The 24,356-nt window shown below is 38.8% G+C and overlaps 1 protein-coding gene across 7 annotated transcripts in view; it reads left to right on the top strand.

Annotated features, from left to right (window-relative positions):
• LOC113118225 (homeodomain-interacting protein kinase 2-like) overlaps nt 1–23,429 on the top strand; it is an 89,461-nt gene extending 66,032 nt beyond the window's left edge. For 5 of the 7 annotated variants that reach the window (XM_026287246.1, XM_026287251.1, XM_026287249.1 and 2 more), the window contains 11 exons: nt 240–326; nt 3,811–3,995; nt 4,082–4,244; nt 11,002–11,224; nt 11,989–12,110; nt 15,835–15,965; nt 18,724–18,903; nt 19,084–19,404; nt 20,340–20,587; nt 21,537–21,697; nt 21,781–23,429. In XM_026287246.1, the coding sequence (XP_026143031.1) occupies nt 240–326; nt 3,811–3,995; nt 4,082–4,244; nt 11,002–11,224; nt 11,989–12,110; nt 15,835–15,965; nt 18,724–18,903; nt 19,084–19,404; nt 20,340–20,587; nt 21,537–21,697; nt 21,781–22,242 (2,283 nt within the window). In that variant the 3' untranslated portion in view covers nt 22,243–23,429. The remainder of the gene's footprint in view (nt 1–239; nt 327–3,810; nt 3,996–4,081; nt 4,245–11,001; nt 11,225–11,988; nt 12,111–15,834; nt 15,966–18,723; nt 18,904–19,083; nt 19,405–20,339; nt 20,588–21,536; nt 21,698–21,780) is intronic. The other 2 variants (XM_026287252.1, XM_026287248.1) reach the window with 2 other exon arrangements.
• The last annotated feature ends 927 nt before the right edge of the window (nt 23,430–24,356 follow it).

The following is a 24,356-nucleotide window of genomic DNA, read 5'->3' as shown; positions in this document are numbered from 1 at the left end:
TGATTACAAATTTGCTATTTTTGCACATTTGAGCACAGTTTGAGAGTGTGTTGAGATCTCTTCTATAGAAAAACAGTTCTCATTGACTTCCATTGTATGAAAGTGAAGAAGATGAACTCACTCGGTTTATTCCTGATGTTGGAAGTGCTTCTCCGGTGTTTTATTCATTTTTTTCAAGTGAAGCCATCTTGAAAGATGAATCAGGATGGTGTTGATAGTATTCCTGTTTGTATTTGCAGACACCTGAAGACCATGAGACAGAGACGGGGATCAAATCTAAAGAAGCTCGCAAGTACATCTTCAACTGCCTGGATGATATGGCACAGGTAGGAGTTTGGTACCACAAAACCTGCTTCAGCTTCAACAGAAGCGGAAATCTGGCTCACGGCTAATAATAACCTCCCTCACCCTCAAAAATGTTTTGTCTCCAGCTCTGTGTGGCAAGTTTCCAGTAACACTCACACCTCTGTTATGCAGAAAACTTTGATGTTATGTAATTTAGGCCATGCCTCAGAAGCACAATGGTGCATGGGAACCTTATTCCACTTGGAGCTATTCAGTGATAAGACACATGACTTATGACCTTCTGCCTTCTGCGAGTTATTGAAATCGGCAAGCCTCATCACCAGCCGCTCGTCAGATGTCTGGACGGGCCGGGTCAGGCTTCTGCCAACAATGACGCAAACCTCAATCTGGATTTTTCCCATAGGAACGGACTCCATCCCAGTTCATCAGATAAAAACGGCTGATCTAATTCACAGCAAATTCAGATGAATTCATGGAAATATGCTTATGCTTGGATACACTTAATCTATAATGTATCCATGCTCATGTCCTTCACGTCACCCTTTTTTTACGAGAATTATATCTGAGCCTCATTTTTTGGTCAGGTCCTCTGGTGTTATGATCTAAGTACTGACTTGCTCTGTAGTCCAGTTTACTGCACTGGTTAGTACACTTATTGTAGTACACAGTAAACTTCATTAACATAAAAGAATGAAAGATACTACTATTTTCAATAACATAGGGAGTATTGATAATAAAAAAACAGAAACAATGTAAAAATAAACAAATAATAATAGTAATAAAATTATTTTAATATATTTATATTATTATTATTATAAGCAATCAAATAAATATGAGTTATTATGGGTATACAAATTTTTATTTATTTATATATTTCATAACAAATCATAAAAAATCATTGAGAATACAACTAAACAAACAAAATGAAAATAAATGATTATTAATTTTGATACTCATTTTATACTCGCAACTCATTTTTATTTGATAAAAATTAGGTGTAAGTATAAAATGAGAATCAAAATTTATAATAATAATAATTATTATTATTACTATCAAAAATAATAATAATTCATATGTATTATTATTATTGTTTGTTTGATTTCATTGTTTTCCTATTATTATTATTATTATTATTAATTAAGAACCGCTAATAAAACAGAAACAATGTGAAAATAAAAAAAATAAACTAATAATAATAATCAAGTTAATCAAACTAATTAATAATAATAAATATCCAAAATATTATACAAAATGTACAAATAAACAAGCAAATCTCTCTCTCTCTCTCTCTCTCTCTCTCTCTCTCTCTCTCTCTCTCTCTCTCTCTCTCTCTCTATATATATATATATATATATATATATATATATATATATATATATATCTGTCTGTCTGACTGTCTGTCTATATATAAATAAGTCACCTGCCCTCAGATAATAGTTTAGAAGTGAAATACATTTGTAGAACATAGAATATGCACATCTGTGTGTGTGTGTGTGTGTGTGTGTGTGTGTGTTTCCACTGTTGCAGCTCTGTCAGTTTGTATGTGGAACATCTGCACAGCTGTCTCATGATCTGCACCTGTCTTTAAATTGTTGCACTCAGAGATACAGCACTTGTGTATTTAACCGTTTTAAATACAGCAGTCAGATGTGAAATGAAGACCAAGAAGATTGATTGTTCTCAGTTTCATCATCTTCAAGAGACCGTTCACTAAGTGTGCGTGCGGAACTGTTTTTGCAAGATTTGTGTACGGTAGCTATGCAGTCACTCCCTTCGCTTGCAGTTCATATTCTTCATCCTGAATGATTATTTTTCGTCATGTGTCAAAGATTATTTCTTTATTGTGCAGCAGTGTGATGGAAAACAGAGAGAGAGAGAGTGAGAGAGAGAGCAGGACTAAAATAGCATGGATAAAAGAGGACTGTGATTTGCGCTAGTAACTGGCGGTTTATCTGATAGCTCGGGGAGGTTAGGCCACAGATAAACAGCATGGCACTATGAAAAATGCGTTAGCCATCTCTGACAGGGATTCCCAAGAAAAAAATAAGCTCTGCTGCACTGCTTTAAACCTCTGGCAAAATGTCCTATCAGACAATAAAAGCATGGTTATTTAAATAAAGGCACTTTTATGTCACAGGGGTTGATTTTCATTAACAATTTTTTTTTTTTTTCTTTTAATTTCTTTTATTATTAATTTGAATTTTTTTTACTCTTTCCCCATGGTTTTGTGTTTTATGTTTGCTTTTTATATTTAGTAAGTATTTTGTTATGTTTTCTTCTTACAGATTATTTTATTTTATTTAGTGCTGTCAAATGATCAGTCATGATTATATTCCTTATATATTTTGAAAATATTTACATATGTTTATACATTTATATATTTATATTTTATATTATATATAAATATGTTAAATATATATAAACAACGTATTTTTCTTAAATATATACATGCATATGTTTGTATTTATATATGCATAATGAATACACACAGTACATACTCATATATTATGTAAACAAAACTTTTATTTTGGATGCGATTAATCGTTTGACAGCACTAATTATATTATATTATATTATATTATATTATATTATATTATATTATATTATATTATATTATATTATATTATATTATATATTACAGATCATTGTATTCCTTTGTAATATAAAGTTCTTATTTAAAAAGTCCTTTTCCATGTCTGTTTAATTTATATTTGCTTCTTTTCAAATATTAATTTGCATATACTAATATAACATAATAACATAGCATAACATATTTTTTTTAATTTATTTTCCTTTTAGTATTTAGTATTTTAGTATTTTTTTTCACACGCTCAGACGGACGGGAATATCTGACCTGGCATCTGAAGCGTTCCTAAGTAAATATCTGTAAATGTGAGGGCAAATATTTGGGAATATCGGATAGGTTAGCGCTGTCCTCTTTTTGACTGACAGACCTGTGTATATTAATAGAGTTGTACACGTCAAGCACTGCAGGGGTTCTTCACACAAAAATACTCACATGTATTACTTACAAAAGGTGCAAAATTCAATCATTTAGGAACACCCAGGCTAGCATTGAACACACATTAGACTACTAAAGCAATTATGGGAGCTAATTTACACTGCCGTCTGTGCTCATGGGTTATTACGGTACTGTCCAGTGCATTTACAAATATTAACTTTATAATTTTGCATTAAAGCATTACAGCAATACTTTTTTTTTTTTTTTTTTTTACAATTTCTGTTGCTGATTGACCTTAATTATTATTTTTAGTATGTGAAATTCAATGGAATTCTTTGGGATTTATTTTGTTTTCTGAGGAATTCTGTGGACATGAGTTAGTCAGTGTTACATAAAAAAAAAGAAAAAGGCAAGAGCTGGTTAACCTTGTTTGAGGATCCCTAAAGTACTTGTATGTCTCAGTACATAGTCAGACTGTCTCTCTCTCTCTCTCTCTCTCTCTCTCATTTCTCACTCTCGTCTTCTCTTTTTGCTATGTGCAGGTGAATATGACCACAGACTTGGAGGGCAGCGACATGCTGGCGGAGAAGGCAGACAGAAGGGAGTTTATTGACCTGCTGACCAAGATGCTGACCATCGACGCAGACAAGAGAATAACGCCCATAGAGACCCTCAACCACCCCTTTGTCACAATGACACACTTGCTGGACTTCCCACACAGCACACAGTCAGTTGAACTACACCAACAGTAAGGTTATGTAGTTTTATCTACTCATGTTTAGATTGCTGACCATGGCTTTTTTTTTCTTGCAGCGTCAAATCCTGCTTCCAGAACATGGAGATTTGCAAGCGTCGGGTGAACATGTATGATACAGTCAATCAGAGCAAGACGCCCTTTATAACACATGTAGCCCCCAGCACCTCCACCAATCTCACCATGACCTTCAACAACCAGCTTAACACTGTGCATAGCCAGGTCAGTATCCACACACACATCTAACTAGCCACTTACCGTTATATTGCTCTTAAATAAAGGTAAACCACAGCTCTAACCCCATACTTTTTAAATATTATTTAGTCTTTGTAAATTGCAACAAAAAATAAAAAAATTGTCATATAAGTTTCTAAATAGCTAAATCAAGTTAAATGTACTTGAGAATGAAGATAATGAATATAATTAAATACATTACAAGGACATATACAATAATATTTAAATATGTAAATAATTACATATTTGTAATTTGTAAATAAGTTCATAGTATATTGAATATTTGCAAAAACAGAAAAGAAAAAAAGTATAGAAAAATAAATAATTTTTGTCTTGATTTCCAGTAAAAATGCCCCAATTTTTTTTATTTTTTTTATTAAATTAATTAAATTATCATAAATCATAAATCATTAAATAATAATAGTTTAGTGTTATTTCTTTTTTTACATGATTAAATATTTGTAATTCGTTACTAATAACTTTTAAATAAAAAAGTTGACATTTGTAAAACAAATAAATAGAATAAATATCAGAATTTTGCCTGATTTCCCATAAAATATTATTTAAAAAAAATACTTAAGCAATAATTAAATAAATGTAAAAAAGAAATAAATAATAATAAATATATATATATATATATATATATATATATATATATATATATATATATATATATATATATATATATAACAGGACAGGATCATAAACAATAGTTTTGTCAGGAATTGGTAAGGGAGGAACTCAGGTGCAGACAGGGATTCTCAAACAAAGGGTTTATTACAAAAAGGGGAAAACAAAACCCACGAGGGGGAAAACACGGAGCAAGGTAAAGACTAAATAACTAAAACAGGACTGGACTAACAAGATAAACAAGGAATCTAAATACTAACTATAAACAAACACTCACGGTAATACAAACACTTCTTTAAGGAACAATCACAGAGTGGAACAATCACAATCACAGGTACAATCACAATGACAATGAACCGACGCAAGACAGAGCACACTAGGAGATCTAAATAGGGGGAACAATCAAGACACGACAGGTGGCACAGATGGGACAATCAAGACACGACTAGGTTAACAAGGGGGGCGGGGCAAGGGAACGACAACACAAGCACATGGCCCAAAGACAAGGCCATGTGCTTGAACACAAAACACGGGTCTGCCATGATCCTGCCTCAAGACTAGGAAAAATCAAGGACACGAGGGCAGGATCATGACAGAACCCCTCCCTTAAGGAGCGGCTTCCAGACGCTCCTCAACGGAACATCAAACACGGGACATGACTGACATGACAGACTGGGATACCGACACAAACCAACAAGACATGACAAATAATAACAAAGGCAGACATGAATACACGACGGCAGGGTTAGGGTGACAAATCAAAAAAAACAAACAGGGAAGGGGAGGAGGCGGGACCACAAAGTTCATGGGGGACAGACCAGGGTGAGAGGGAGGGGTAGGGATTTTAGGAGGACAGGACGAAGGCTGACGACGGGGGGTACGGGCAGGTCTGGGTGGTGAGGGGCGGGGAGGGGTCTCGGGACAGCTGGCAGAGGACATGACAGGAGCAGACACGGGACGCGGGGCAACACTTACGGGACGCGGGGAGACGACAGCTGGACAAGGGGGAACAACATCTACTGGACACGGGGAGACAACAGGACACGGGACATCTACGGGACACGGGGCAATATTCACTGGACACGGGGCTACATCCACGGGACACGGGGCAACACTCACGGGACACGGGGAGACGACATCTACTGGACACGGGGGGACAACATCTACTGGACACGGGGGGACAACATCTACTGGACACGGGGCCACAACATCTACTGGACACGGGGCCACAACATCTACTGGACACGGGGCCACATCGACAGGACACATGACTACATCAGCAGGACACGGGGCTACACTCACGGGACACGGGGAGACGACATCTACGGGACACGGGGCCACATTAACGGGACACGGGGCCACATCAACAGGACACGGGGTGACAACGGCTGGACACTTGGGACTTCTGGGGACAGGGTCAGGGGACAAAACAGGACTGACGGGGACTTCTAGGATTTGGACAAGACGGGACAAATAATCAGAAAAGGCTTTAGCAGCAAGGATAATAGGCATCTCCTTATGAGAAGAGACCGACTGTACAAGAGTCTTTGCTGCAGAGTCGGCCGCGGCTCTCTCCTCCGCTCTCACGACTGCAGCTCTCCTCTTTGCCGACTCGGGCACGCTCACCGCTGCTGGCTCGGGCACGCTCACCGCTGCTGGCTCGGGCACGCCCACCGCTGCTGGCTCGGGCACGCCCACCGCTGCTGGCTCGGGCACGCCCACCGCTGCTGGCTCGGGCACGCCCACCGCTGCTGGCTCGGGCACGCCAGCTCTCTCCGCTGCTGGCACGGGCACGCCAGCTCTCTCCGCTGCTGGCACGGGCACGCCAGCTCTCTCCGCTGCTGGCACGGGCACGCCAGCTCTCTCCGCTGCTGGCACGGGCACGCTCACCGCTGCTGGCTCGGGAGGAGACAGGGTCACAGGACCGGCAGGCCCCTTCTTCTTCCTCTTCCTCCTCGGGCGCGGTGCAGAGGCTACAGCTGGGTCAGAGGCGGGTTGGGGGAGTTTGGTCTCGGACGCCGAAGACTCAGAAGTTGACTCCCATGAAAACCGTCTCCCTCGTTTCATGGGGAGACTGCTGGCTGAGGAGGGCACCTCAGGACTCTGGGAGGGGCTTGCCTGATCCCCCAGGGTTGCCACGGCCAGGACACGACCCTCAGGGATCGTTGGCAGCTGGGTAGGTGGAGGGGACCTCTGTGGCTCCTCCTGGGAGATGCTTTCCCACAGCCGGGCATAATTACGGAGGATCCACTCCCCCTCGGGCGAGTATGGGAGGGTGACCCCCTTCCTGTCGGTGGGGGATGACGTCCAGCACTGCCTCCGGAGCTCCAACAGGTGTTGGAGCTCGGAGGACCTCCTGCCTGCTGAGTTCCTTCGTGGTCGGTTCATTCTGTCAGGTATTGGTAAGGGAGGAACTCAGGTGCAGACAGGGATTCTCAAACAAAGGGTTTATTACAAAAAGGGGAAAACAAAACCCACGAGGGGGAAAACACGGAGCAAGGTAAAGACTAAATAACTAAAACAGGACTGGACTAACAAGATAAACAAGGACTCTAAATACTAACTATAAACAAACACTCACGGTAATACAAACACTTCTTTAAGGAACAATCACAGAGTGGAACAATCACAATGACAATGAACCGACGCAAGACAGAGCACACTAGGAGATCTAAATAGGGGGAACAATCAAGACACGACAGGTGGCACAGATGGGACAATCAAGACACGACTAGGTTAACAAGGGGGGCGGGGCAAGGGAACGACAACACAAGCACATGGCCCAAAGACAAGGCCATGTGCTTGAACACAAAACACGGGTCTGCCATGATCCTGCCTCAAGACTAGGAAAAATCAAGGACACGAGGGCAGGATCATGACAAGTTTACAAAAAAAAGATTTTATATTTTAAACATAATTCTCTCTAAACTGTGTTAAATGCTGTGATTATACCATGCTAAATTTAAAAGCATTATTGATGGATGTTTAGATTTTTTCTGAAAAAAGTAACTATTATTTTTGTGGAGTATTGACCAATTTCATTTTTGAGCACCTCATAAAATGTTGATTTTTGTCTATTTTTGATACTTTATTAAGTAATGCCTATGCCATTTTAACCTCAAAACAACAGCTAGCTCAGAATGCACACACAGCGCCAAGCTACGATAAACTTTATTTGAATTCAGTTAAAACAATCCCTAGTTCAATTTAGTTTCTCTTAAAGCTGCAGATAATTAATTGTATTACATGCATAGACTCATTTGCTATGGGACAATCGAAAGAAATTAGAGTAGCATTGGCCCATTGACCACTGGCAGTATCGGATGACTTCCTTCAGTGGACAGAACACTAGTCATGTCATATGGGCCATTTGGGCTGTGTGTGTGTGTGTGTTTCCAGCCTTGCAGCCGTCTGTCACAATGTGCTGATTAACAACATGACAGCCTCTACTTCCTGCTTGGCTTGCATTATACTACTTTGCAGCCTTAAGGATTGCACCACTTTGTTTCCTCCTGTTTTGCCTCAGTGCAGTTTAGCTTCACCAGGGAGCGCTTGTCTAAACTGCTGACAGAGGGCCAGGCACGAATCCCATAATGCCTTCATTTTGAGTTCTTAGATGGGCTCAAACTGTGACTTTCCTCTTCGAATAAACATGTCTAAAGTCAAAAAGTCACAGGGCTGTAATGTTACAGCATTCCGGCTTCTCTCTAATGTCATGTGTAGAACGTTGTGTAGGGCATTCGATGTGTTAGAAGAGAAAGCTTGTGTAGCATTAGCCAGCTGTGAGGCTGAAGTGTTTATTTTGTGTGATGAATGCCATGGCGGTGTATTGATTAACTCTCTCCCCTGGTGCTCGTCGGCTTTGTTAAACGGAGAAAATGAAAAATGAAAAGCGCTGTACTGAATTCTCCCCATACAAACCTTAATGAAAAGTCTATAATTACTAGCGGTGACATGAGATGAAACAGTATTGCTTTAGTAACAGATGAAAGTAAATAACACTAGCCTCTATTAAACGAACAGGTTTTGATTTTAGGCACATCTTTTTTGTCTTTTGTATTGTTCAATTTGGTCCATATCTTAGAAGATATGACAGGCATGTTACATGGAAGTGTTCATGGAAAAGACCTATTCAGATTTGACCCTTGACCTCGTATTTCTGTCAGTTTTGTGCCTTTTCATTGTCTGAGATAGTACAGGAAAACAAGTGGAAAGAAAAGGGCTCAAAACTAAATTTCTTTGTGTGCATGAGCATGTGCATCAACCCCTAAGCCATAGCTTAGACAATTTTTTTAGTTTTCAGAAGTTCAAAACAAGCACATGCGATCAAGAATAATTTAAACTTACATTTTCCAAATCGAGCGCCAAATTTCAAAATATTGTTGTTGGAACATGTGTGCAGACTCCTAAGTCATGGCTCAGACCTTTTTTCAGTTTTGAAAGTTTTATGGAAACCAGAGCAGGCCAGACTCAAACCCACATTTCTTATATTAGAACCAAGGCTCAAAGTTTTTGTGTCCTAGGATGTGCACAGACTGCTAGGCCATAGCTCTGGCCATTTTGTTTAGTTTTGGGAATTCTGAATAGGCGCATGAGACCATGAATAGGCCAGACTCAAACCCAGATTTCCCAAATGAGCTCCAAAGCTCAAAATTGAGCTTAGTTTTAGAAGCATTCAATATTGATTTAGTTTTAGAAGTTCTAAACCGCGATCATGAAATATGCCATGACTTGTCTTATATTGATAAGATTTGAATTGGCACTTGGGAACAAAAGCAGGTCAGAATAAAACCCGCATTTCTTATATTAGCACCAAGGTTTAAAATCTTGATGTCTTGGCATTTACACAGACCACTAGGCTATAGCTCAGACCATTTTTTAGTTTTGCAAGTTCTGAATTTGCGACCTAAACCAAAGGCAAGTTAGATTCAAACCCACATTTCTTATGTAAGCACCAAGACTCAACATTTGAATGCCTTAGCATGTGTGTAGAGCCATAGCTCAGACCTTTTTTGTTTTTGTTTTGGAAGTTCTGAATTGGGCGCATGGAACTTTAAACAAGCCAAATTCAAACCCACATTTCTTATATTAGCACCACAGACTGCTAAGCCTGCGCACATGCCTTCTGAATAGATGCATGCAACCATAAGCAGGCCAGACTCATTCTTTTCCCAATTGTGCTCTAGAACTCAAAATATTGATATTGGAGCATACACACTAACTACTAAGCCATGGCTCGGATCTTCTTTTTCATTTTGAGCAGAAATCACGCCCTTCCCATCTCTCTGGCGATGTTACCGCACTCATATTTTTACTTCTGGCTATATTTTTGTCTAGTGTTTTCATTATAGAGAGAGAGTGACTATGATGGAAGGACCTGCACAATTCTTATGAGAAGCACATTGGGTTCACCGTTCTAGATGGAGGAGAGGGAGTTCCCTCGTTCATCAAACCTCCTAGACGGCGCAAATTCCACATTGATAGATGAATAAACAGATGAATGTGCTGCAGTCAGGCCGGATTAAAAAGCACTGGAGGAGAAATCTAGTGCAGAGGTTTTGGAGAACAGATTTTCTCTCCCCCCACCAGTTAGATCTGTGTGTATATTTAATCATAGCTTTAGCGCAAAGAGGAATCATTATCTGCTGCTAATGAGACTGAGCAAATTGAATGAGTTGAAGGATCCTAGCATTGATGGAGACTGTAACACAAGAGCATTGATTGAAGCTCTCTCACCACCTCTTTCCTCACGCTCAATAAGTCATTTTTATAGAAAATGCCTGAATCCTAATGCTGTCTGCACACAATAACAGCTAATAAAGCATTTTAGTTGAAGTTGCAGAACAGTGTTATGGTATTCGCTCTTAGAAAATACTCCAAATTTAAAACCAATGCTTCCTGTGCTTGCTGCCTGCAGTTTTCATCTGCTAACATTTTTGTACATCCATTCTGTATATCAAGAAATATTTTTAAGGAGTTTATGTTTGTCATTTGCTATTATTTGAAATTTTGCCCCTCATCCTTCATTGTTGCCCCACCCAATCGCCACACCCACTTCCTCATGCTTTTGTTTGTTTGTCTTTGTGTTTTCCTTTGATCCCATCGGTTCCTTTAGGCCACCAACCTGGCTCCCTCTTCCACCAGTGCCACCCTTTCCTTTACCAATCCCGATGTCTCCATACTAAATTACCAATCTGCACTCTACCAGCCTTCTGCGGCCCCCATGGCTGCTGTGGCCCCCAGGACCATGAACCTCCAACCCGGTGCACCACAGCTCTGCGCCGCCCGCCCCGATCCCTTCCAGCAGGCCCTCATCGTCTGCCCACCTGGCTTCCAAGGTGAGTGCTAATTTAATTTATATATACGAAACCTGGATATTCCTGATACATAGGTTCAGCTTAGCTACATATTATATTTAAGTTTATTCAAAAATTGCAATTCTGTCATTATTTACTAACCCCTAAGGTCTTTTCAAACCTGTTTTACTTATATCATATAACAACAGTTAAGTATCTGCTTAAGGCAAATAGTATCATATTAATGGTCCATAAGACTAGTAGTGCTATATTCCAAGTCTTCTGAAGTCAGATTTATGTGATTTATCAGTGATAATATTTCACAGAAACTTTCAAACTAAAAAATAAAGTTTTAATCGGTTCATAATAGAAAGATTCGAAGCCATTAAAATGTTTGGAGTCAGTAAGTTTTTATTAATTAATGTGATAGAAATAATAGAAATTAATTATTATCCAGCAAGGATGCACTCAGTTACTTAAAAGTGTCAGTTATGACGTTCATAAAATATTTATTTTTAAACTTTTCTATTAAACTTTCTACTTTGTGGTTTCCACAAAGATAAGAAAATTCAGCTTTGCAATACCAGAAATAAAATTTGTTTTAAAATATATTAAAATAGATTTTTGTTAATATTTGAATTATTATAAATATTTTTTAATAGTACTGTAATTTTATGCACTACTTTCATGAGACTTTTATAATGCTGTGTAAAGATTTTTCATGCATTTGAAGTGAGTAAATACTTAAAGAATTACAATTTCTGACTGAGCTATTTCTTAAATGTTTCCTTGTTATTTCTTCCCAGGTTTGCAAGCTTCACCCTCCAAACACACTGGCTACTCGGTGCGGATGGAGAATGCAGTTCCCATAGTAACACAGGCCCCCGGTGCCCAACCTCTACAGATCCAGCCGGGTCTTCTGACACCGGTATAGTCAGACAATGCCCCCATCACCATAGCAATACAAAGCCACATTTCTTAAACTAATTACACCCTTCAGCCTTTCCCAAAATCTCAATTACATCTGAGTTTGGCTCCAACGAAGAGCAATTAGCATGACCTACTTTGTTTTAATGATACAAGTATAATTCACTTTCCCCTTGACAAAATAGAGAAGTCCCTTTCATTTCACGGCCAATTGATTAGTTGAAGACGGGTTGGATTTGTCTTGGTTTGCTCTGCTGTAGTAACTGGAGTGACCTGTCCTTCCCCACTGGAGATTTTACCCCACTGATGGTTTGCTTGTACTAAGGTCCAGGCAACTGTGCTTCTTTCCTGGAGTTTGAGGAAGTCATGCATTGATGAGCAAGACTGAGGTCTGTGGATGCTGAGGGATTTGTCTATCCTCTGGAGCCGCAAGGCAGGGCCCAGACGGCTTTTAAATTTGAGACAGGATGGCGAGGTTCAGAGGCATTTAGCTCATTTGTAATTTATCCCCAACATTTTTCGGTTTTGCTGAGCTGAGCTCTTGTTGCTTTTTTAAGACTCTACTCTACTGCTTTAAGGAAAGGTTCAGCCAAAAATGTGAATTATTTACTCACATTGATGTTGTTCTAAACCTGTATGACTGACATTTCTGTGAAGCATAACATTTTTTAACAATATTCTGTTCACACTTTTCAATTTACTGAATGTGAATGAGGACAGGGGCTGTGAAGCTCCAAAATGACAAATGAAACACCATAGAAGTATCAAAAAATGAGTCAATATGACTCATTCCGAATCTTCTGAAGCACTGTGCAAGAAACAGACCAAAATTTGAGTTGATTTTTTAAGTCTTGCCATCCGTTATAGCATGTTTATGAGAGAAGCAGCAATATTTCAGCAGAGAATGAATGAATCATAATCATGAATCAAATCACTGAATCATTTGATCTGGTCTGAATGATTCATTCACAAATCGAAGTTCAAATTTGACCAGAATGAGTCACAGCGGCTCATTTGAGGAAAAGGGCATTAGCGAATAACAGGCTACATTTTGGTCTGTTTATCACACAAAGCTATCATATGACTTCAGAAAACTTGAAATATGACGCAGGAGTCATATGTACCACTTTTATGATGTTTTTGCCATCAGTTTTAAGTTTAAAAGCTCCAGTCTCCATTTGTATTCCACTGAAGAAACAAAGTCATACTATTATGAAATATTGTGGTGAGTAAATGATAAGTGAGTGAACTATTTCTTTTAATGACGTCTATGGATACTGAAAGCTAGACTGGATGTTTTTTTTTTAAATAAGGAAATTAAGCTGCAGAATCGTTTAGTTAATTAAGTTACGTTTAAGTTGTAACAGCAATGCTTCTTTATTGTTCCTCACATTTAGGAAAACCTGTGCATAAATTCCACTGGTGATTATCAGAGTGCTGCATTGGGAAAGGCAGATGGGGATGGGAATACTTGTACATCACTACTTTAGGGCCTCAACCACCCATTCTCCCCCTTCAATCCAATCAGCAAGACCACATCGCTACTGGTGCCAGTGGAGTGGATTTCTAGAAGGCCTCAGCCTTTATCTGAAACAGGAATGCAGAAAATGTGAAAACAATTTGGCGCGGGAGCAGTGGTGCTTTCAGAGCCTCGGGGTGACAAAAAGCTTTCACCCAGCGAAGGCAGAAAATCTGTTAGGGGGGTAGTTGCAGAGATGGCCTTGCGTGGAAAACTCTACTCTTATCTGGGTTAGCGTTCCAGGCCAGGCGGTACAATTACACAACCTAACCCAGAGTGAGAAAGGGGGATGCAGAGGGTCAGGAATGTAGGCAAAGGGCTTTGGGGACAGAGTTCTGATGAAATTATTTGTGTCACTGTTGTCATAGGTGGAAAAAGCATGTAGAGGTGTTGAGACATACTCAAACTATGCACTATTAGACCTTGCAACAGGAAAAGTTAAACGAGGTGCTACATAATAGTGTACAGTTAGTGTTCTTTTCTTTTCCATAAAGTGTTTTGTTAAGTCAGTTTTATTCAGCTTTTATTTAGCTGAAATAAAAAGTAACAAAAAATATTTTCTCTCAGGTCAGCTTTCTTTCTTTCTTTCTTTCTTTCTTTCTTTCTTTCTTTCTTTCTTTCTTTCTTTCTTTCTTTCTTTCTTTCTTTCATTATGCTGCATGTTTAGGATTTCTTGATACTAAAATGTGACAAAAACAATTTTCTTAATATAGTTTATTTAAATATTTCTTATATTATTTAAGATTTTATTTTATTTTGCTGAAGTGTCGAACATAAAACAGTTTCTCCTGTCAACTATAAAATGTTATTTCATTCAATTATTCATTCATTCATTCTACTTTGAGGTTAAAATTATTAATAATTATATTATATCTAATTATTACGTAATTAGTTATATAAAATTTGAAAATAAATACCAAATTTTATAAAAAAATAATTTTATAATAAAATTGATAAAACAAAACAAATTAGACACAGGATGGTTATAGTTTGAAAGTAACTTTGTTATCGCTCTAATAATATCAGTCTAGTGCACTCCAGAAAGTTGATCTTAAATAGCTGGAATTCCAGAAAAATGCCAAGATTCGCTTCTCCTAAAAAGTTACAGTGCTAAATCTGTTATCACAGCCTTTCAGACATCGTAAAAGCATTTTTCCTTCTTCCCCCTCCCTTATATGTGCGAGTGCTGTGGCCCATACTGATGGACTGGTAAATAGATGTGCAAAGGGTATTAAAGAAACAATTCATTAGTTGTACATTAAACTGCTAATCAATAAAGCTGCATTAAACTATTAGAGCTGCAGACACTCTTCTTCAAGCTCACATCTCTGGGTAAATTATGCCTGGCGCTCCCTGCACTCCTCACCCACCATACAAAGCAGCTCCTCACAAAGCCTTTGAATGGGGCCCCGGAATTTAATTAAAGTCAGAGCTGATTTGGAAAATGTCTAACACATCAGCGCACTGCCTGGGAGATGCCACATCTCTTTATTAAGGCAGGGTCTTATCTTTTTTTATAGGCAGGAGCCAAGGCCATACGCAGTATGCAGGGTCCCATCTGAGGCCGTCATCTAGATACCGGTGCCAAGGAATCGAGGGAGAGAAATAAATGAAGTTCCAACGAAAGTGGCACAAGCTTTTTGTTATTCCAGAGGGAGATCTTTTATGCTGTCCCGTAACTTGCAGCTTCATAGCCATCCTGCCCACATCTTCATTTGCAGACCAAGAGAATAATTAGCTTAGAAGATGGATGGGTTATAAAACAGTTTATAATGTATCCATTCTGTTCATATTTAGTTAGAACAGTTTCATTAAATGATGTCTCTTGAATCTAGGGGCAAATGCTGACTGTACTCTGTCTTAAATAACTAAATGACCCCATTGGTGGTTGTTTGGCACAGTTTAGCACTTACTAGCGGTCATTTCTCTAAATAGCCGTATCCTTTTTCTCCTCTCTCTAAATCTGTGGATGCAGTACCCTGGCCTGCGATTTCATGTGCCAGGTTACGGGGTCTTCACACTGACGCCAGTTAAATCGCAAGAGGTCACTGAATCCGTGTGCTGTTGGTTGCTGTTGCCGTTCATATCCTAATCACACTTGAGGATCGCATGAGCTCCTCTATCTGTAGATGTTCGACCTTCTGCTGGAGATGTTCCTGACCTCTGTATTCTAAGCCTGTGTTTTCCTTCCATCCTCACTCTACAGCAGGCCTGGCCGTCTGGTACTCAGCAGATTCTTCTTCCGCCGGCGTGGCAGCAGCTCACACACACCTCCGTTCAACACGCCACCGTCATCCCTGACTCCATGACCAGCTCGCAGCCTCTGGCCAACTGGAGGTGAGAAACCAACTTCTGTCACCGCTAAGGAGGACTATTACGATTGCTACAGTACATAGGGCAGCCCATTTATTCTTAGGCCATTAGTATTATTTTTTTTTGTTCTAACCTAAGGGATAGTTTACACATAAATGAAAATTTTGTCATATTTGCACATTTTCATGTCACTCCAAACCTGTATGCATTCTGTTAAACTAAATATTTAGAAGAATGTTGGTCTCAAATGGGACCAAAACATTCTTCAAAATATCTTCTTTTGTGTTTCACAAAATGCATACAGATTTGGAGGAGTAAATCATTTTGTTGGACTAACCCTTTAATATGCTCAAATGTTTTGTAAGTAGACCATTTGGACATTCTCAGAAAACATTACATTATATTGTAGGTATTACTACTCTAAGGTACTAATATGCCCATTTTAAGATGTAGATAAGATGTGAAAAGCTGTTGTACACATAGAGGTACAGTTTCTGATTTCCCAGTAAAGTGTTAATACTGTGACGTTGTGGTGCTTTCAAAACATTGCTTTTTTCTACATCCTGGCCCATGGACATTTGTCTCAACCAATGTGAGTTTGAGGGCAAGACAATCATTTCGTCAGATGGGGAGTGTTTGAGAAACCATTATTGTTTTTGCAATAGATTGCAACAGTGCCCTCCCAATTTTTCAGCAGCCTTGGTTCCAGAAGTGTTTTTCCCTTTCTTTTTGTTCACATAGGGATTTATATTAGGAGATATGGTATGCTATGAACTTAACCAACCAGATGTGAGGTCAATCACAACATTATACACTTTGATTTGAAGCAAAAAAGGTACAAAACATGGGTTTCACAATTTGCTTTGTTGCGATTATTTGATTGGTGGAGATTTCTCTGTAAAATTATGGATGTCATTTGTCTGCTGTTGAAAATATTTATTTGAAAATGAAATCGAAATAATGTAGGCTGATGGCTTCACCAAAAGCATTTACCCTCAAATAACAACCTCTTAGCTCACAGTAGGTCTTGTCTTTAAAGGCTTATAAGTTATCACTCAAAATCAGTTCCCCTATGGAGAAAAAAAATGAATGAGATTTTTTTACTTCTGGAACCGACTGTTTCTCTCCATTCCATTTAAATACTGATGCCACAGAAGCTTTCATCTTTAGTGTGTTTTATTTAGCTAGACAGATCTGGTACAATTTCGTCATGTTTCATAGGGACTCCATTAGCATTTTAAAATCAATTATATCCTCACGAAAAATACTTATATATTACCCCGCTAATTATAAACGGGTCATGTGGAACTCAACCGATTTATTTTAAGATACCATGACTGGTGATCCATATATATCATGGCAGTTTGGTACCACAACACTGGGTTTTAATAATCTCCAAGATTATGAACTAAGCAGATTGAATTATCTAGGTTGCTTAGTCTGCAAATGCACCTACAAAGCCAACATGCATTTGAATTATTCATTTGGAATGAAGAAACAGAATATTTTAAATCTGATACTCATTATATTCTGGATTTCTTTAGAATTCTTGTTGGTTTCTTGTAATAGAACAGTGAGTGCAGGAGCCTGTCTCTGTGAGTCAGATCATGCTTTCCTACATGAGGGGAAGGTATTACAGATGAACATGTGCTGATTTCTGTAGATTAATACACCAGTGCCTTAAACTCCGCTTGGAGGGCTTGGTAGTCCTAAAGCCACTCTGGTAGGAAAAGTTTTGCACTTTTACTGCAGAGAGGGATTTCTCCTCTGAGAGCTAATGCTGTTCTCTGATTCTCTGCTGCAGTCACTGCTGCCCCTCTGGCCAAATGTTGCATTGCATTTATTCTTCTAAAAAACTAAAAGTTTTTTATTTTAATTTTTTTAACGTGTATATATATATATATATATATATATATATATATATATATATATATATATATATATATATATATATATATATATTTGGGGTTTGTTCCTATGTAGGAAGTATTTAATTCTGACAAGAAATGCTGTAGTATATCAAAAATGTTGGTGACCATTGCCTCTGACAGTGTAAAAATCCTATTTATAATCAATGACAAGTTGACAGTAAATTATTTAAAACAAGATACAACAAATTGACATGAGAAGCAAAATATCATAAAATGTTAAGAATAGTTTGTAGAGAATTTATCTAGAAATCAATGAGATATACATTTTAGATTCAGCACTACCAAAAAAAAAGATTTTTTTTTTAATTACAGTTCTAAAAAGAATATATATATATATATATATATATATATATATATATATATATATATATATATATATATATATATATATATATATAAGTAGAGTTTTGACCGGTCAGTAAATGTATATTGTCTCATTCCATATTTTTTTTTTATTTGTATATCTATGTGTATTATCTTAAATACACTGCTGTTTAAGTTTGGCATCAGTAAGATATCTTAAAGAAATTAATACTTTTATTCAGCAGGGATGCGTTCAATTAATCAAAAGTAAGAGTAAAGACATTAATGTTGTTACAAAAGGTTTTCTGTTTCAAATATTTAAAAAAAAAAGCTGTTCTTGTAAAATTTCAAACCATTCAAAACTCTTATATTGAGTAGTGCAACCAATGTTGATAATAATACGTTTCTTGAGCACTAAATCAGCATATTAGAGTGATTTTAAAAGGATCATGTGACACTGTAGACTGGAGAAATGATGCTGTCGGTAATGAACAGTAATGTAAGTAGTCTTTAAAGGGCATGCTTTAATTATTCTTGTTTTGATTCAGGAATTCACATCCCCATGGCAGCCATTACAATCCCATTATGCAACAGCCAGCCTTATTGGCAGGTCACGTCGCCCTGCCGTCTCAGCAGCCTCTCAATGTGGGTGTGGCTCATGTCATGAGGCAGCCATCAAACAATAACTCCTTCTCCAAAAAGAACAAGCAGCACCAGATGAACAACAGGTCAGACAACCCTAACTTAAAAAAATTAACAAGCTATGGTTTTACCATGGTAAATTAATGCCATCATATGGTCATATTCATATGTTATCAATGAATGCTATATGAATGGTATAATATGGTAAAATGTTTAAAAAATATGATTTAATGTCTTTAAACCAAAAGAACCTCGTTCTTTCTTAGGAACGTGTCTGCATACGACGTGTCCTCCACCCAGCCGGTGACGTCACCTCAACGCTCCAAACGAGTGAAGGAGAACACCCCACCTCGATGCGCTGTGGTTCAGAACGGCCCATCATCAACCTGCGGCCCATCACAGACCTACGGAGGTGGTGGAGGAGGGGGGTGGGGTGGCGAGCAGGCATGTAGCACCACTCGAGTTCAAAACAACCCACCGCGCCAAACCATCGTCATCCCCGACACCCCCAGCCCGGCCGTCAGCATCATCACCATCAGCAGCGACACGGATGAGGAGGACGACCTTAAACAGCCCAGTAACACCAGGTCAGAAAAATGGGACGAGTGGTTTCAGCACATGGTTCTGTAATGTGACACGTTTTTTGAGTGAAAGTGGGAAATAATGTAGGACAGGACTTGATTTATTCCATCAGGATTTGATTGGATTGTGTTTAGGTTAGGATGTTGCTTAATATTTTTCTGACTGTGTGGGCTTGGTTATGTCAAAATCATTTCGGAAGCAGAGAAAGTTATTACGTTTTGATAAAATATTATGAAGACAATTTGTTTTCTGTGGAATAACTGATGAATCATGCGCAATAAGACCAGGGACATTTATTGAGTAGATAAACAGGGTCAATTTTGACTTTTAAATGCCTATTCAGCTCAGGGAAAATACTGGGAAATGCCTTGGAAATTCCTTTGGTGGTCTTGGGAGTTGAAGGTTTTACGTAAATAAATCTTGTTGACATTGTAAATATTATTCATACTGTGCATACACTGCAACATGATCATAATTTTAACTATATAAGACCGCAGTAAAAACCTGTGTATTGGCTAATGGTACATTCCCTTACTGTATACAGTGAATAACTGTAATAAATCTAATGGGACTTTTCATGTAAAATACTGTTACATTTTTCCATGTTTTTTTTATTATTAGTTATGTACATTACTGTAAAGTTCTGCCGTTTTAAACCGTACATTTCACTTTTTTTCAGTATATTATATAGTTTTTACTTCCAATGAATCATCTTTCTTTTATTTTTTTAAGATTTATTTTTTGCCACTTTTGCCTTTATGATGATAAGACAGATCAGAGCTGACAGGAAGTGAATTGGGAGAGAGATGGGGGGTGGGATCGGGAAAGGTCCTCGGGCTGGAATACGAACTCGGGACGCCCGTAGCGCAACAGTGCCCACAAGGCTATTGGCACTGACATGAATCACCTTTCTAACCTCCCTGTTTTGCCTTCTCAACAGCACGTCATCCAAACAGAGGAAGAATGTCATCAGCTGTGTGACGGTCCATGACTCCCCTGACTCTGACTCCAGCAATACCAGCCCGTATGCTGTGGAGTCCCGGCCTAATGGGCCCAACGGCAATGTCTACGACCCCAAAGGCACTGTCCTGGACAACTACAGCAACGGGAACCCCCGCACCATCATCATCCCTCCACTGAAGAGCCAAACCAGCGAGAATCTGAGAGAGTGTGATAGACTCCTGCCTGGTGAGTCTAGTGAGACAGGGGAAAGGCTGATAAGCTGACAGAGAAAAAGGGACAGCTGGCAAAGCCTGAATCAAGCAATTTAAAGTGACAGTTCACTGACAGCCTCTGATATGCAGCGTAGATTTATATGGCATTTCAAAATCTATGGGCAATAAAAACAGCTTAAGAAGTAATTCAAGCCCAATCCGATCTGTTCAAAATTGACCATGCAAGCTTGAGTGTGGTCAACAGTACTGTTTACAGTGACAGTACTTTTCCAAACATTCTTATGCATATTTCTGGAATACTAATTGATTCCAACTGGTGTACAACAGGCTAACTAGAGTTCGTATAAGGCCTAGTAAACTATATTGATACAGGCAGTTTCATACATAGCTGTGCTAATTGATTTATTTAATGTTCTTTTTTATCACTCTGTGATCCGTTTACTGTCACATAATAAATACATTTGGAAAATTTGTTGAAAATATGAATTTTATTGTCTTAAAATATTTTTTTTCCCCAAATGTATGTATATTTATATATTTTAGAATTTTTCAAGATTTATTTATAATATTATTTATGTATTTTACACTCTATAAATGACTGTTTATCCTAATTATTTTTATTTGTACTTAGTTATTACAATATAATCAGTATTCCCAACATTATTTCCAAATTAATTTATATTTTTGCAATTTTCTTTTTTTAACACAATATGGTCAATATTTTCAACAGTTTGATGTTTATTAATGAATTAATTAGTTTATTTATCTTTCTATCCATCTATTCATCAGAATTTTCCAAAATTCACCAAAATAATTTTCCAGTGTATTTTTTTTTTTCAATTTTATTTTATTAACACAATATAACCAATATTTTCAACAATTTTTATCCATCCATCCGAATAAAATCAACATTCCCAACATTATACAATTTTTTAATATATATATTTTATCAATTCCAACAGATGCGTTGAACCACCAGAACTCCACCTACAAGTTCAAAACCTCCAATGGGGGCTTGTCTGGCAACAACCACTCTTCGGGAGGCATGGCTGGAGGCGTGTCATACCGGCAGCAGCGCACAGGGCCACACCCCTTTCAGCAGCAGCCTCTAAATCTCAGCCAGGTATTTCAGTTGAACATTTCAAACCTGGTTCTTAGTTCATTTATGTATCCACAAAAGTAACATGGTGATATCCCCTCATTTAGGCCCAGCAGCACATGGCAGTCGAGCGCAACGGAGGTCACCGGCGGCAGCAAGCCTACATCACCCCCACTATGGCCACCCAGGCTCAGTACTCCTTCCACAACAGCCCCACCCACACAGCTAACGTTCATCCCCACTTGGCTGCTCCTCATCTTCCCGGGCAGCCACACCTCTACACCTACACTGCCCCCACAGCCCTGGGCTCCACCGGCACGGTGGCCCACCTGGTCGCATCGCAGGGTTCAGCCCGTCACGCAGTCCAGCATGCTAGCTACCCGCCAGGCATCGTCCACCAGGTGCCTGTTAGCATGGGCCACCGCATGCTGCCCTCGCCCACCCTGCATCACGCCCAGTACCAGGCCCAATTTGCGCACCAGACCTACATCAGTGCTTCTCCTGCCTCCACTGTCTACACTGGATACCCGCTGAGCCCCACCAAGATGAACCAGTACCCTTACCTCTAAAGCTGAAACACTGGAGCCCAGCCAATCGCTGCTTACCATTTCTACCCTTATCCCACCTAGAGACAGAGAGACATGCTGAAGCCTATCGTCCCTTAACCCCATCCCCTTATTCCTTTCATGCTTAAACTTGAAGACAATGAAGACGCCGATGGATAGAGGAAGTGTACTCTCGAAGGGAACAGAAGGGTACTGAGGAGTTTTTCTTTATTTTTAGATGAGTTCGCCTTCTCAAAACGGCCAGTTAACGTTTTATTTTGTGATCTGGAGGTTTTATTTCTTTTAAAACAGAAGAAGGAGCTTTTGCTTTTGTAGTTTCTTATACAACAAGGTCTCATCAACAGGCCGTTTGGGAGAGACAGAGTTTAATGCGAGGGAGATTTTAATTGCTTTTCCCTTTCTTGAATTCATTCACCGACAGTTGAGCCGAGGTCACGACGTGGATGTTTTTAATTCCTACAAGACTTTTTTTGGGATAAGGTGAAACACGGATATCTGCTGCTCTTCAAAGAAAAAAAAAAAACATAACAATGGCCTTGAACTGTCTTAAACGTTTCCAAATTACACGCGGCGAGCAGTATTGTGCATATTCCGCCGCGCTCTCCGACAAAAAACACCTGGAGGAATCTTCTGGAAATGGAACGACAAAACTTTCTAGTGTATTTATAGACTTTTTTTTTTTGTTTGTTTGTGTTCACATATAGAAAGGAAAATACGTTTGTCATACCGTAGAACATTAGCTGGGCCCCTCTTTGTAGAATGTAGCAGTCTGCACCCATTGATTTCATGAAGAACCTTTCTGATACCAATAGATTCTTGTTTTTCCTCTTTCAGTGTGATTGCACAAAGTGGTTACAATAACATAGGCATGTTCAACACGGTAGTCGGTCGTGCGTTTGCGTGCATGTGTGCGGTCAGCGCATCTGTGCGACATATTCCTCCACAGTCTTAGGTTTATCATTGTTACCTCGTAGTGCCTTACATATATTACGACAGTTTACTTGGCTGGAAACCCTCTAGAACCAGATGCTAGTCAGAGAGTTGGCTCCTAGGTTGAACATCTTCATTCGAGTGGTTTCGTGTTTTTTATTTCTTTTTTTAAGTTGCAGGTGTAAGCGTTAGCCCTGAACATTAATTGAATGCTTCTCGTTTAGCATGCATGAGGTCTTCTACATTTAAAGATAAAGATACTTGCCTGGGGTAACGCACCAAAGTCGTAGTTTAAAAATAAGTAACTTTTGTTCTGGATAGTGGATATAATTATATATAGCATATTTACTGTACATATGCGTTTTAGTATTTGCAATCAATGCAACATCATTGATTTTAGGCTACATATTTCATAAAAGGGAGACTAAATGTATATCTAATGGGAAAAGCCAAGTATTGTTCAATCAGTTTGAGATCGCGCCACACTATTTGTCTAAAAATCGAATAAAACATACCAGGTTTGAAGAGATGGTCTGTTTACGCAAGGCTTGATTTGGTTTAGAAACCTGCGAGGGTTCGAGAAGGAGAGTCTTATTAGGAGCAGGAGGTGCTTGTGGATTTTGTTGGGAACTGTTGGGAAAGCGAGAGGGCAAATTCCACATTTTTTATGAGAATAGCATGTTGGCTTTGAGCACGTTGGTAGATGCCGAAGGAAGCCGTGCAGCACGACTGCACATCACACTCTGATTTAAGCACTCGTTCAAGGTTCTACGAAGATCTGTTGGGTTTTTATTCTCACGTTCACTCCGGGGTTCGAACTGCCCCTGGTCGCATGAGGGATATCTGCAACAACATGCATCAGAAATCAATATTGGCTTCGTATTTTTCACTGTTTGTCCTACCGTAGGAATCACTTACGTTACAGGCGTCAGTCAGTACAGAGATAACAAAAGTGTAGAAAACTTTGGGCCAATGCTTGTCTTTTTTTGCTGCTTATTTAACATTGATATGCCAGCCAATCATTTACACCATGTCCTAACCATGTGCTGTGCAAAAAAGTAATTAAAAAGACAAGGAAAGTTTATATAGTACTTTATATAAAATACCTTTCAAAAGTTTTGGTAAGTTCAATTTTTCTTTTTTTTTTTCTTTTTGTAAAGAAATTAATACTTTTGTTTTAGCAAGGA

This window comes from Carassius auratus, chromosome 18 (genome assembly GCF_003368295.1).
Source record: "Carassius auratus strain Wakin chromosome 18, ASM336829v1, whole genome shotgun sequence".
NCBI classification, from domain to species: domain Eukaryota; kingdom Metazoa; phylum Chordata; class Actinopteri; order Cypriniformes; family Cyprinidae; genus Carassius; species Carassius auratus.
Note: the sequence above shows the minus strand (reverse complement) of the source record. Positions and strands in the feature narration are given on the sequence as shown.